This window comes from Entelurus aequoreus, linkage group LG07 (genome assembly GCF_033978785.1).
Source record: "Entelurus aequoreus isolate RoL-2023_Sb linkage group LG07, RoL_Eaeq_v1.1, whole genome shotgun sequence".
Lineage (NCBI taxonomy): Eukaryota > Metazoa > Chordata > Actinopteri > Syngnathiformes > Syngnathidae > Entelurus > Entelurus aequoreus.
The window spans coordinates 60,692,829-60,708,232 of NC_084737.1; the positions used below are offsets into that span (position 1 = coordinate 60,692,829).

Sequence of the window (15,404 nt, forward strand, 5' to 3'; positions counted from 1 at the left end):
GTTCAGAATCATTTATCAATCAAAGTGCGTAATGATTTGATGAGGGAGAGCATTGAAGCTATTTGTGTGCAGGTCTATCTGCCTTATTTGAAACCAATTATAGTATGCTGTTTCTATAGGCCTCCTAGTGCTGATGCTCTGTATCTGAAGGAGTTATGTGAGATGTTTGACAGGATGAGAATAGAGAAATCTATTTACTGGGTGATATGAATGTTGACTGGCTGGGACAGGGGTGTACAAACAAAAATAAGTTACTATCCATTTTAAATGCTTGCAATCTGTCCCAAATGGTTGCCCCTCCCACACAAATCGGTAGTAATAGTGATGGTATTATTTTAGCTACATGCATTGATTATTTATACAAATGTTCCGGACCAATGCTCCAAAGCAGTCTCGGTTCCTGTAGGTTTTACTGACCACAATATAATAGCTGTCACTAGAAAGACAAGGGTTCCTAAACCTAAAGCGAAAATTATTTTTACAAGGTCTTATAAGAGATTTGATGAAGAATGTTTTATTGGTGATATATCCTGTTTAAATTGGAACGAGGTGTGCAGTGAGGAAGACCCTGAGTTCTGCACTGGACTTATTTATGTTAATGTACATGAGTGTTGTGGACAAGCATGCCCCTTTGAAACAGTTTTCAGTCAAAACTAAGTCTGCCCCATTGATTGATAATGGACTTAGAAGTTTAATGACAGAAAGAGACATGGCTAAAAAAAGCCTCCGTCAACTCAGGTTTAATTGATGACAGGCATAAGTACTGTTCCTTAAGAAACCAGGTCACAAAGTTAAAAAAACTGAAAAAAAGGGAATATTACAAACAGAGGTTATATGATGTGAGATATGATAGCAAAAACTTATGGAAAGTTTTGAATGAAATCATGGGTAGAAAGAACAATGTCTGTACACGTTTTGTGGAATCAAATGGGTTGGTACTCACTAAGCCATGTGACATTGCAAATCATTTTAATAACTATTATGTCAACAAGGTATCTCAATTAAGGCATGGTATGCATATATCAAATAACAACAAATCAACTGACGTCATTAGGAATATTATAATGGATAATAAGGACTGTGAATTCAATTTTCATCAGGTTGAAGTCAGTGAGGTTGAGAGGTTACTACACTCTCTTCCGGACAACAAAGTAGCTGGTGTAGACAACCTGGATAGTAAATTACTAAAAAATGACTGCTGGTATCATATCAGTGCCTGTTTGTCATATTTTTAATAAATGTTTACAAGTGGGCCTGTGTCCAAAGATATGGAAGGTGGCTAAGGTTACTCCTCTACATAAGGATACCAAATTGGCTTTCAATGAGGACAATTCTAGACCAATAAGCATCCTACCTGGGTTATGTAAAATACTGGAGAAATGTGTGTATGCACAAATTCAAGCTTACTTTCAATCAAATGGGCTAGCAACTGATTCTCAACATGCATATAGAACGGGCCACTCTACGTCCACTGCTCTTATACAAATGACGGACGATTGGCTTAATGTTATAGATAATTCTATGTTGGTTGGAGCTGTGCTGTTAGATTTTAGTGCTGCATTTGACGTGATTGACCACTCTCTTTTAATTGAGAAACTTAAATGTTATGGTTTTAATACTTCGGCTTTAATGTGGATACAGAGTTATTTGTCCTCAAGATCACAACAGGTGTATCTTAATGGCAGCTTGTCTAATAGCAGAAGTTTGGATTGTGGTGTTCCACAGGAAAGTTGCCTAGGACCTTTACTTTTTTCTATATTCACCAATGATTTACCTTGGGCTACCGGGCGTGCAAGATTGGTTCTTTATGCTGATGATGCAACCTTATATCATGCTGCACCATCATGCAGTGTACTTAATGTAGTATTGAGTGAGGAACTAAAAGCTGTGCATGACTGGACAGTATGTAACAGACTTGTCCTTAACATCTCAAAAACAAAAAGTATTATATTGGGGACGAGGCAAGGGTTATCTTGTGACCCAAAGTTGGATCTGAGGCTAGGTATTTCAATAGTTCAACAGGTCAGAAGTGCCAAGCTCCTTGGAGTGATGCTGGACTGCACTCTATCCTGGTCAAATCATATCAGTGATATAGTTACAAAGATGGGAAGGGCTGTTGGTATTTCCAGGAAATGTGCTGCTTTTGTTGATCCACCTCTTCTTTGTCAAATTGTTAAGAGTTTAGTCTTGTGTCATCTTGACTATTGTTCTACAGTCTGGGCGTCTGCTGCAAGTGGTGAGATCAGTAAGCTTCAGATTGTCCAGAATAGGGCAGCAAGGCTGGTTCTTGTTTGTTTACTAAGAACCAATGTGAACCAAATGCATGCTTCTTTTTCTTGGCTAACAGTGCAGAACAGGTTGTCAGCTAATACTCTTATATTGTTCAAATAAGTAACCGGTAGTAAAACTCCTGCTTTTCTCATGGCCCAAATAGTTCACAGTAGCACTATACATAATCACAATACCAGGGCGTCCAGTGAGGGGCATTTTGTACTCCCTCGTCCCAGGAAGAATGCTTTGCGGAAATCTTTTATGTATAGATCTTTATCGCTCTGGAATAACCTGCCTCAAATTCTCACCAGCATTGAAAGTAAACAGGTTTTTAAAAAGAGAGTAATATTTTATCTGAGTCTTTAAATTAGTTTGCTCGTTGATGATTTGTTTGGTTTTATATTGTGTAGTTATATTTATATGGTAATTATTATTCTGTGACTGTTAATTGTTTGCTTGTTTTTGTATTGATGCTTTTATTTTTTTCTGTATTGTGTAGTTATAATTATATGCTTTTACTTGTAATTGTATTGAATTGTAGACCCAAGGAAGACTAGTGGGTTGTTGAGGCAACCAGCTAATGGAGATCCTTAATAAAAATCAAAATCAAATCTCCGGTACACGGTACTTTCTCTCGAATAGACTTATTTTTCATTGACAATAGACTAACACCTTCTGTCTGCTCTTGTTCTTATGGTCCAATAGTTATTTCTGATCATGCAACGGTTGTTGTCAACATCTCCCTTCCAGGCAGGCCAATGTCACGCTCTCCCTAGCACTTCAGTACCCTTTTGCTCTGTGAGTCAGATTTTATTACGTCTATTAGAAAACAGTATTGACTTGTTCATCTTAACCAACGTGAATGAAGAGGTGTCTGCATCAACAATTTGGGAGGCATGCAAGGCTTATCTTCGTAGGCAGGTAATTTCTTATTCTGCCTACAAGAGAAAGATTGCTAATGAAAAGAGAGGGCATCTATCAACAAGTATCACAGAGTTGCAGGATAAATGTGCAATATCACCTGATGCTGGTCTACTTAAAGAATTACTCACTAAAAAAGCAGAGTTCGATATCATGGCATCTGAGGAGGCAGCAGCAGCATTATTAAGAACACGCTCAAATTTTAGTTGAGTTGAGTTGAGTTTGAGTTTATTTCGAACATGCAAGCAGACAACATGATACATCACAATTTCCAGTTTCTCTTTTCAACATGTTCGAAAAGGAGTAGGAAGAAGCAGAGCTTATTTAATCCTACCCCTTTTCTTTTACATAACAGTTGCTAAAACTTTTGTTCACTTCCTGTTCTCAATTTATCCATCATATACTCCATAAGTAATCACAATAAAAATAAATAAATAAATAATAATTTGTGAAGTAAGTTACACTTCATATGATGAGATAAGTAAGATTATTTTGAGAGTGAAAGAATGGATGAATTAAATTCAGAATGTTTATCATGGTTCTTCTTCTTTGTACTTTGTAAACACTTTAAGTTTGAAGAGTTTCTTGAAGTGGATCATATTAGTACATTGTTTGATTGCTTTGCTTAATCCATTCCATAATTTAATTCCACATACTGATATACTGAAGGTCTTAAGTGTTGTACGTATATGTCTCCTCTTTTTTTGAGAAGAATTGTTGTATATTATTGGGTAGCAGGTTATAGTTTGCTTCGTGTATAATTTTAGCTGTTTGCAAATTCACTATGTCGTGGAATTTCAGTATCTTTATGAACAGAATCGGTGACAAAGGGAAGGGAAGCTTTGGCGTAGTCCAACCCTCACTGGAAACGTGTCAGACTTACTGCCGGCAATGCGGACCAAGCTCTGACACTGATCATACAGGGAGCGGACCGCCACAATCAGACAGTCCGATACCCCATACTCTCTGAGCACTCCCCTCAGGACTTCCCGAGGGACACGGTCGAATGCCTTCTCCAAGTCCACAAAGCACATGTAGACTGGTTGGGCAAATTCCCATGCACCCTCAAGGACCCTGCCGAGAGTATAGAGCTGGTCCATAGTTCCACGACCAGGACGAAAACCACACTGTTCCTCCTGAATCCGAGGTTTGACTATCCGGCGTAGCCTCCTCTCCAGTACACCTGAATAAACCTTACCAGGAAGGCTGAGGAGTGTGATCCCACAATAGTTGGAACACACCCTCTGGTTCCCCTTCTTAAAGAGAGGAACCACCACCCCGGTCTGCCAATCCAGAGGTACCGCCCCCGATGTCCATGCGATGCTGCAGAGTCTTGTCAACCAAGACAGCCCCACAGCATCCAGAGCCTTAAGGAACTCCGGGTGGGTCTCATCCTTATCACCGAGGAGCTTTTTAACTACCTCAGCAACCTCAGCCCCTGAAATAGGAGATCCCACCACAGATTCCCCAGGTACTGCTTCCTCATAGGAAGACGTGTTGGTGGGATTGAGGAGGTCTTCAAAGTATTCCCTCCACCGATCCACAACATACGCAGTCGAGGTCAGCAGAACACCATCCGCACCATACACGGTGTTGACAGTGCACTGCTTCCCCTTCCTGAGGCGGCGGATGATGGTCCGGAATCGCTTCGAAGCCGTCCGGAAGTCGCTTTCCATGGCTTCCCCGAACTCCTCCCATGTCCGAGTTTTTGCCTCTGCGACCGCTGAAGCTGCACACCGCTTGGCCTGTTGGTACCTGTCTGCTGCCTCCGGAGTCCTATGAGCCAAAAGAACCCGATAGGACTCCTTCTTCAGCTTGACAGCATCCCTCACCACCGGTGTCCACCATCGGGTTCTAGGATTACCGCCACGACAGGCACCAACTACCTTGCGGCCACAGCTCCAATCAGCCGCCTCGACAATAGAGGTACGGAACATGGTCCACTCGGAACAATGTCCAGCATCTCCCTCGTGACATGTTCAAAGTTCTTCTGGAGGTGGGAATTGAAGCGCTCTCTGACAAGAGACTCTGCCAGACGTTCCCGGCAGACCCTCACAATGCGTTTGGGCCTGCCAGGTCTGTCCGGCATCCTCCCCCACCATCGCAGCCAACGCACTGTTAGCTTTTGAGAAAATTGGAGGTTTTTAGGTGTGCCTTATAGTGCGGAAAATACGGTATTTTATTTTTTAAAATTTTTTTTTGGGGTGGGGCGGTTTCATGTATGTGTGTGTGTGTGTATGTTCGTATACATACACTACCGTTCAAAAGTTTGGGGTCACCCAAACAATTATGTGGAATAGCCTTCATTTCTAAGAACAAGAATAGACTGTCGAGTTTCAGATGAAAGTTCTCTTTTTCTGGCCATTTTGAGTGTTTAATTGACCCCACAAGTGTGATGCTCCAAAAACTCAATCTGCTCAAAGGAAGGTCAGTTATGTAGCTTCTGTAACGAGCTAAACTGTTTTCAGATGTGTGAACATGATTGCACAAGGCTTTTCTAATCATCAATTAGCCTTCTGAGCCAATGAGCAAACACATTGTACCATTAGAACACTGGAGTGATAGTTGCTGGAAATGGGCCTCTATACACCTATGTAAATATTGCACCAAAAACCAGACATTTGCAGCTAGAATAGTCATTTACCACATTAGCAATGTATAGAGTGTATTTCTTTAAAGTTAAGACTAGTTTAAAGTTATCTTCATTGAAAAGTACAGTGCTTTTCCTTCAAAAATAAGGACATTTCAATGTGACCTCAAACTTTTGAACGGTAGTGTATATGCATATATTCCTGAGGGAACTCTCCTGAAGGAATCAATAAAGTACTATCTATCAATCTATCTATATCCTTGGTTTTATTTTTTCATAACACTTTACTGTATTTGTGTACGTGGGTGTGTGTATGCTTTATATATACTTTTTTTTTTTTCCGCCACTGACTGTTAAGTTCAGTCTTATTGAAATGTGTCTCCTGTGGTGTTTTGTGGACATTTGCATTGCCAACATTTCAATGTATACTGCTGTTTATGTGTTGAAAAAAATTGAAAATCCTAAATAAATCCTAAATAAAAAAAGATGCTGATTAAACAGCATGATTATTTCACAGGTGTGCCTTGGGCTGCCCAATGGCTATTGGCAGGAACTGGAACACACTGTTATACGCCGATCCACAGCATCCCAAACATGCTCAATGAGTGATATGTCGGGTGACTATGCTGGCCATGCAAGAACTAGGATGTTTTTAGCATAGCTCGGTTGGTAGAGCGGCCGTGCCAGCAACTTGAGGGTTGCAGGTTCGATCCCCGCTTCCGCCATCCTAGTCACTGCCGTTGTGTCCTTGGGCAAGACACTTTACCCACCTGCTCCCAGTGCCACCCACACTGGTTTGAATGTAACTTAGATATTGGGTTTCACTATGTAAAGCGCTTTGAGTCACTTGAGAAAAAGCGCTATATAAATGTAATTCACTTCACTTCACTTCACTTTAGCTTCCAGAAATTGTGTACAGATCCTTGCAACATGGTGCCATGCATTGTCATGTTGCAACATGAAGTGATGGTCTTGGGTGAATGGCACAACAATGGGCCTCAGAATTTCCTCTCGGTATCTCTGTGCATTCAAAATGCCATCAATAAAATGCACTTGCGTTCATTGTCCATAACATACGCCTGCCCATACCATCAACTCACCCCGACCTTGGGCCACTCGATTCACGTTGACATCAGCAAACCGCTCTCCCACACGACACCACACACGCTGAACAGTGAAAACCGTGAATTATCTGTGAGGCGAACACCTCTCCAAAGTGCCAGACGCCATCGAATGTGAGCACTTGCCCACTCAAGTCGGTTAAGAAGACGAACTGCAGTCAGGTCGAGATCCCGATGAGGACGACGAGCATGCAGATGGGCTTCTGAGGCGGTTTCTCACAGTTTGTGCAGAAATGTTTTGATGATGCAAAACAATTGTTGCAGCAGTTGTCCAGGTGGCTGCTCTCAGACGATCATGGAGGCGCACCAGCTGGATGTGGTTACATGTGGTCTGAATTTGTAAGGCTGGTTGGATGTACTGCCAAATTCTCTGAAACGCCTTTGGAGAGGACTAATGGTAGAGAAATGAGCACTCAATTCACAGGCAGAAGCTCTGGTGGACATTCCTCTAAACGTGCGACATTGTGCAGTGTGATAAAACTGCACATTTCAGTGTGGCCTTTTATTGTGGACAGCCTAAGGCACACCTGTGCAATAATCATGCTGTTAAATCAGCATCTTGATATGTCACACCTGTGAAGTGGGATGGATTATCTTGGCAAAGAACTAGCGCCCACTAACACAGATTTAGACATATTTGTGAACAATATTTGAGAGGAATATGTTGTTTGTGTATTAAGTAAAAGTTTAAGCAAAAACAAAAGTGTTGCGTTTATATTTTTGTTCAGTGGATTTGGACTCAATACCTCTCCAAGAGCCTGCAGTGCCACGGTTGCTGCCATTGCCTTGGCATGTTTCTTGTTTGGGCTTGCTGTCTGGGGCTGGTAGTCCACACCATTCACTGTGACCTGTTAAATACACATTGCATTGAGGCGTGTAAGGGTACATGTATTCTCATTTCCAATTTTCAGTATGGAACATCCATTCCCACAAGATACACATTACAAGTGAGGAACAACAAGTGTACATTTTCCATTGCTATGCACTTCCACTAACAGGTAGTGTCCCTAAAAGCAGACAAAACTGTGACAGATTTAGCACAGAAGAGTAGATTTAGGAGGCCAAAACAGCCTTTGGTTAGAGGTAGTCATGGCTAGCTGTAGTGCCGAGGAGAATACAAAGCCTGGACACCCTCTTATGTTTAAGTCAGGTGTTTTTAAAAACTTTGGGCCCTATTCTCCCATGTTCCTAAATGAAAAAGGTATGCAATTGCGCAGATTCTGGCCACAGATCATTCTCCCCTCCCTGTGCGCCTCTAGCCAATATGTGCACTTTGGGTGGAGCAACCCCAAAAGGGTAGCTGCACTTTTTAATTTTACCTATCATTCACAATCCCTGTGTGAGAAAAGAACACACGTCTTTCTCTATTTTGTTCATTATAAATGGTAAAAAACACTAGTAAGAAGCAGCTAACAATGCAGGTAATGGGCATTCCATATATATTACACCTATACGCCTTCTAAAAACATCCAAAAAACTTCCAACAATGTTTTATATACATGCTGTAAGTATACATGTAATGTAGTAACAGGTACATTCAAAATACGAGGTAACATTTACCGTATTTTGGTCATTTTAAGCATTCTCTGAACTTTTTAATTTTTATTTCAAAAAGCGCAAAGCAACGTTCACTATTGCCATCAACAACAACTTCTAGACGTAGGAATCTTTGGGCACCTCACGATTCAGGGGCTACGATTCAAATATAAATCGATTATTTACATTTGGACATTATTTATATGTATTATAATACATATTGTTAATATAATGTATACTATTATTATGTATTATACATTTTACCTTTATTTATTATTAATATGTTTAATCCATCCATCAATCCATATTCTACCGCTTACATCCTTTAGATACTGTGTATGCAGTATTGCGTCATTTCCGATTTTTTAATTAGTGCCCACAGCAAATACAAATATGTAAAACTAGATATGTGAGAACAGCAGTAGCCTGCTAAGTGAACAAATATAAAAAGTCCCCACTTGGCAAAGGCATCCTTTATAAAATATATTTTTGTGTCTTCTAAAAATACAGAATGTTCAGACACTTTGGCCCTAGTCATCATACATTTGCGGCTTGTCATCTATCTGTTTCATCATATTATAACATTTCAAGGAATGAAGGTTCAGACATATTCCCAGTGTCTCTTTTATTCACAAAATACAGCGCACCACTACAACAAACTAAATCTCTGTCTTTGTATACCCGCGGAAACTCGCACAACTTTTCACCCCCACAACACACTTCCCAATTACTTCTCAGAACAAAGCCAAATGCTTGAAGCTGTAGCTAGCGGCTGTACTGTGTGGATATTATTGTCTCTCCAGATGTATTAATCTAGTTGCTAATTTCCTCTTCTTAGCTGGTCACTTTCTACTGTAATGTGGTTCCTTTTAGCCTTGTGTTTCTTTTCTTGTTTCACTACTTCACATTCAAACTAGCTTAGCGCCGTGGCTGTCATAGCCTATCTTTTCCTCCTCACTCGTCCATGTGTGTCAGCGCTAACCCAGCTAACACATAATATTAATCCTCTGGGTGACCCAGGACCTTTTCCGGTCCTTTTTTTGCCGTTTAGGATGAAATCATGCAACATAATTTTAATTTTAAAAGTGAGCAGGATAAAATATGGCCACAGGAATTCTCAAAATATGTTATTTGCACAACATATTTTTATCATGAGCATTACAGTTAGTATATGTTATAGGCCCAATGACTATTTTGTCCCCTATTGACTCCCTTTATAACCTATACTGTAAACCTGTTATTTTATCATGATTTTTCTATGAAAAAACAAATGAATCCAAGCATTTCCCTTTGAAATAAGTGTACATCCAATTAGGTATATTTTGACTCAAAAACCACAAGATAAGATCAGAGTACCATATATTCATATTAGAAGTGTAGTTGCTTGGAATTTGCCAACAACTCACAGTATGTGTAATAAGAACAATGATTGTAGTGACATAAGAGCTGTGTGGATGTGGTTACAAAAATATGAATGCGTGTGTCAGTGCACTGAAGCATTTGAGCAATATACAAAAGTGTGGCTTTTATCTGAAGGACTAGAATGCAGGTTTATGCTATTATTTATGTAAAACAAATGTTGCAAATACATGCCAACATCCATCCATCCATCCATTGTCTACCGCTTGTCCCTCTTGGACATATAAATATATACAGTATATATATACACTACCGTTCAAAAGTTTGGGGTCACATTGAAATGTCCTTATTTTTTAAAGAAAAGCACTGTACTTTTCAATGAAGATAACTTTAAACTAGTCTTAACTTTAAAGAAATACACTCTATACAATGTGGTAAATGACTATTCTAGCTGCAAATGTCTGGTTTTTGGTGCAATATCTACATAGGTGTATAGAGGCCCATTTCCAGAAACTATCACTCCAGTGTTCTAATGGTACAATGTGTTTGCTCATTGGCTCAGAAGGCTAATTGATGATTAGAAAACCCTTGTGCAATCATGTTAACACATCTGAAAACAGTATAGCTTGTTACAGAAGCTACAAAACTGACCTTCCTTTGAGCAGATTGAGTTTCTGGAGCATCACATTTGTGGGGTCAATTAAACGCTCAAAATGGCCAGAAAAAGAGAACTTTCATCTGAAACTCGACAGTCTATTCTTGTTCTTAGAAATGAAGGCTATTCCACAAAATTGTTTGGGTGACCCCAAACTTTTGAACGGTAGTGTGTGTATATATATATATATATATATATATATATATATATATATATATATATATATATATATATATATATATATATATATATATATATATATATATATATATATATATATATACTGTACACACACACACACACACACACACACACACACACACACACACACACACACACACACACACACACACACACACACACACACACACACACACACACACACACACACACACACACACACACACACACACAGACCCAAACACTCTCTGACCATACACCTCTCTCTCATCGCTCTGTGCTAAGGGCATCACTCTCTTTCCTCCTCGTACCTCTACATTACTTCTCTTTTAAACAGTCTTTTAAATGTAATCATGTTAGAACAGGTTTTTAACTCGTCCTCTAAGTTGTTCCACAGACTGACTCCACGCACTGAAATGCACATTGATTTTAAAGTTGTTCTAAATTTAGGAAAATATAATTTGTTTCCTCTTAGACTGTAACTATGGTGAGCACCTCTATCCTGGAATAGGTTCTGTATATTGGATGGTAGAGAGTTTTGGGATGCCCTAAACATAATTTGAGCAGTTTTAAAGTTGATTACATCGTGCAGTTTAAGTTGCTTTAACTCCATGAATAGTGTATTTGTATGATGTCTGTAGTGAACATTGGACACAATCCTAATGGCCTTTTTCTGCAGAGTGACTAAAGGCTGTAGATGAGATTTATAACAATTTCCCCAGACTTCAACACAATAGTTTAAATATGACATAATAAATGAATGATACAATAACAGTAGAGCATTGTTATTCAATAAATGACATGATCTCCTCATCATTCCAACACATTTAGCAACTTTTATCCTCAGGTAACTTATATGAGGCTTCCATGATATATTTTCATCTATTACCACTCCTAAAAATGAATTTTGTTGAACATATTCTATTGGTGTATCATCAATAACAATCCTGATGGGTATATTACTTTTGCGATTGCTAAAGAGCATGATTTTGGTCTTTTTTAAATTCAGAGACAATTTGTTGGTATTAAACCAAGTTTTTAACTTGATCATCTCCTCAGTTACAGAGGCCAGAAGTTGCTTCATGTCGTCACCTGCACATGTAATGGTTGTATCGTCAGCAAAGAGGATGAACTTCAGCAGTGTTGATACATTACATATTTCATTGATATACATTATAAATAGTGTGGTTCCTAGTATCGACCCCTGGGGGACTCCACAGGTTATGTTCATGAGTGTAGATTGATGTTGATCGATCTGAACAATCTGCTGTCTCTCATTCAAGTAGCTCTTCAGCCATTTCCCTGCCACTCCCCTTATGCCATAGTTTTCCAGTTTATTTACCAAAATCTGGTGGTCAATGGTATCGAAAGCCTTTTGCAAGTCAATAAAGATTCCTATAACAAATTTGTTTTTCTCGATACCATTAGTAATGTTCTCTATTAGATCACTTAAAGCTAATGAAGTTGACCTATTTTGTCGGAACCCATATGACCATCAGATAATAATTTGTGCTTTTCAATGAAGCCACGAATTCTATTATCAAATAATTTTTCCAATATTTTTGACAACTGTGGCAGAAGGGAGACGGGCCGGTAATTTGTGAAGTGGTGTTTGTCTCCAGATTTGAAGATGGGGATGACTTTTGAGAGTTTCATTTGTGAAGGAAATTGTCCAAGTTGAAAAGATAAATTGCTGTTGTGTGTGAATGGTCTGATGATTTCTTCCGCTATGTTGCGGACTGTCCTCATGTCGAGGTCATAAATGTCACGTGATGTTTTGTTCTTGCTTTTCTGAATAATCTCTAAGACTTCCTTTTCGACAGTCGGAGTAAGGAACATCGAGAAGGGATTTTTTTCAATAAGTTCCGTGGGCTGTTCATCATTAATTGGGATTTTTTTTGCCAGCTCAGGCCCAACTTTAACAAAAAACATATTGAAGCCATCAGCAATCATCTTCGTGTCACTTATGAGTTGGTCGTTCTCAACAAAAAACTCTGGATAACAAGGACTGTTTGAACCATGCCCAATAATTGTATTTAATACCCTCCAAATTCCCTTTATATAATTTTTCTTTTAGATTAACAGTTTGGTAGTGTATTATTTTCCGCTTGCTCTTAATATGCTGGTTAATTTATTTTTATATGTTTTGTACTTTTGTTCTGTTTCTATGGATTGATGCCTAAAAAAAGTCTTATATAAATAGTTTTTCTTTTTGCAAGCGTTTGCAAGCCCTTTGGTTATCCATGGAGTTTTTGTGGAGTTAGTTATAGTGCATTTTTTGATGGGGCAGCGTGTATCATAAAGTGAGAAAAAAATGTCATGAAATAATTTATAAGCTGCATTTATATCTGACGTTTGAGAAACAGAATCCCAGTTTTGTTTCGCTAAATCATTCTTAAGTGCTGTTATTGATCGTTCTGTTGTGGCTCTTCGATAATATTCACTATTTACAGGTTTGGATGTTTTGCAGTTAAGATTGAACACCATGAACACTGACGCCACTCACTAACAAGCCTCCAGTTACAGTCTGATCTACTATGTTACAAAATATGTTGTCAATAAGTGTGGTGCTGTGTGTTGTGATTCTTGTGGGTCGTGTGATCAGTGGGAATAAGCCCATGGAGAACATGGTGTCAATAAAGTCTGCTGTGTGTTTGTGTTTATTAGGATTCAAAAGATTGATATTAAAGTCACCACATACTATATATTTTTTGTTTCTCTTAAATAATTTTTCCATCCATTCATTAAATATTTTCATGTCGGATCCTGGTGTCCTATAAACGCAGCTTACAATAATGTATTTCCTATTTGAAAATGATAATTCCACAGTGACGCATTCGAAGAGTTCCTCAACAGCTAAACACATATCATTTACAATACTACAGCTGATATTTTTGTCCACATACAGAGCCACACCTTCTCCTCTCTTATTTTTACGGTTGGTGCAAAACATTTCATACCCATTTAATTCAAACTCATTACTTGTATTCTCATTCATCCATGGTTCTGAAATACCTATAATATTAAATGGAGATTTGAATTTATTCAAATAGTCCTGGATATCATCAAAATGAGAGTATAGACTCCTGCTATTAAAATGTACTAGAGCTATGTTATAATCTTGCATAAATGTTTTATCAAATGTGACGTCAGTATAATATAAACAATCATTGTTGGTGTTTTGAGGAGCATTTCTATCTGGATCCATTTCGCACATAAATCTTTGTGATTTGTAGTTGATGTGGTCTGAGAAACTGATCGATTCCAAATTGTGGGAGTTTATCAAATCTTCATTCTCCTCTATTTCAGAGGAGAATTCACTATCAGAACTATCCATATATAGTTATTTCAGAAACATGAAAAGAAGAAGAGGGTGTGTGATCATGGTCAGATAAATCATCAGTGTGTATTACTTTATTTAACATATGTAAATATCTGTGTTGTACCTCGCCTTTCGCCCGAGTGCAGCAGGGATAGGCTCCAGCACCCCCCGTGACCCGCGAAATGGATGGATGGAAATGATCAATGTTTGGACATTTGTCCATCAAATCATGAATCGCCCACATTCTAATCATGGCATCGGGAATTAATAATTGTTCCCTACCTCTAAGTACTACTAATTACAGCAGACTTAATTTGAGCCAACGACGACTATTTTGGGACAAATGATGATCTAGAACCTTAGATTTTTTTAGCCTAAATATACGGAAAATGAGCTACAATTTTTGAAACTGGGTCCTAAACAGTGAAACATTACATCATGTAGCAGTATTGCTAAGTGCTGAAGAAGAAATACCAACTATTAAAAAAATTATAAACAATCACTGACTGTACATTGTCTGCTCTCACAGGGATGTCGATTAATGGGCGGTTTATATTTTTCAGCACAATACTTGTGTTCCCTGTTTGGATGATTAATTTATCATAATACTCACTCCTCAGGTAAAAAAATATACGGAGCAAACGTGCATCATGCCGAGTATTCCTAGCGTTGTCTTCGGGTCTAGGTTGAATTTCAAAGTTGAATAACTTCTCAGTTTATGGCCACAATCTTCTACCATGCAGGTGCAAGTCCTGATTTATAATCTAGCATATCATCTTAGAAGTGATGCAGCAGCTCACCGCCTCAGTATGTCAAGAGCTGCATTTACTACATTACTTCCGTGATCGAGGCACCATGTTAACCATGTCAACAGAGGCATTCAGTTAGATTTTAACTCTGTTTTTTCCTCAGAATCCCCACTCTCATATGCATATTACAAATGTTAATTTGGCAATGTTTGCTGCCCAATAGAATAACTTAAAATTGGGTAGCCCAAGACCACCTGCTTTCCTTCCCAGACATTTTGATCTTTTTATTCATCCTGCGAGAGAGATCAGTAATGTCGCCTACTTTTTAAAGTCCTGTGATGTTTGTTCTAACAGCGTATCGAAATTGTGAGCGCATAGTCCTGCCACTGTGCGGGTGACATTTATGAATACAAATCTAAATATGTCATTCCCTAAGTTAAAGGGGAACATTGAAGAGTCACAATCAGTGTTATTACTTGGGAACAATAAACTTTTCAAATAATTCAATTCATTTCCGATAATTGTCCAACGTTGTCCAGTATTTTGAGCAACTTGGGCAAAAATTTGGTTAATTTAGACGGGTTAGCAGATCGTCCGCATATAAAGAGACCATATGTGTTGTGACTTGCCTAGAAATCCCCATGACTTCATTATCTATTCTTACAGCTATCGCTAGCGGTTCGATGGCCAAATTAAATAG

General features: G+C 38.7%; 1 protein-coding gene across 1 annotated transcript in view; it reads right to left on the reverse strand.

The window, feature by feature from the left end:
* LOC133654110 (protein SON) overlaps positions 1–15,404 on the reverse strand; it is a 188,093-nt gene that overhangs the window by 36,450 nt on the left and 136,239 nt on the right. The window contains exon 19 of the mRNA XM_062054135.1: positions 7,650–7,751. Within this exon, the coding sequence (XP_061910119.1) occupies positions 7,650–7,751 (102 nt within the window). The remainder of the gene's footprint in view (positions 1–7,649; positions 7,752–15,404) is intronic.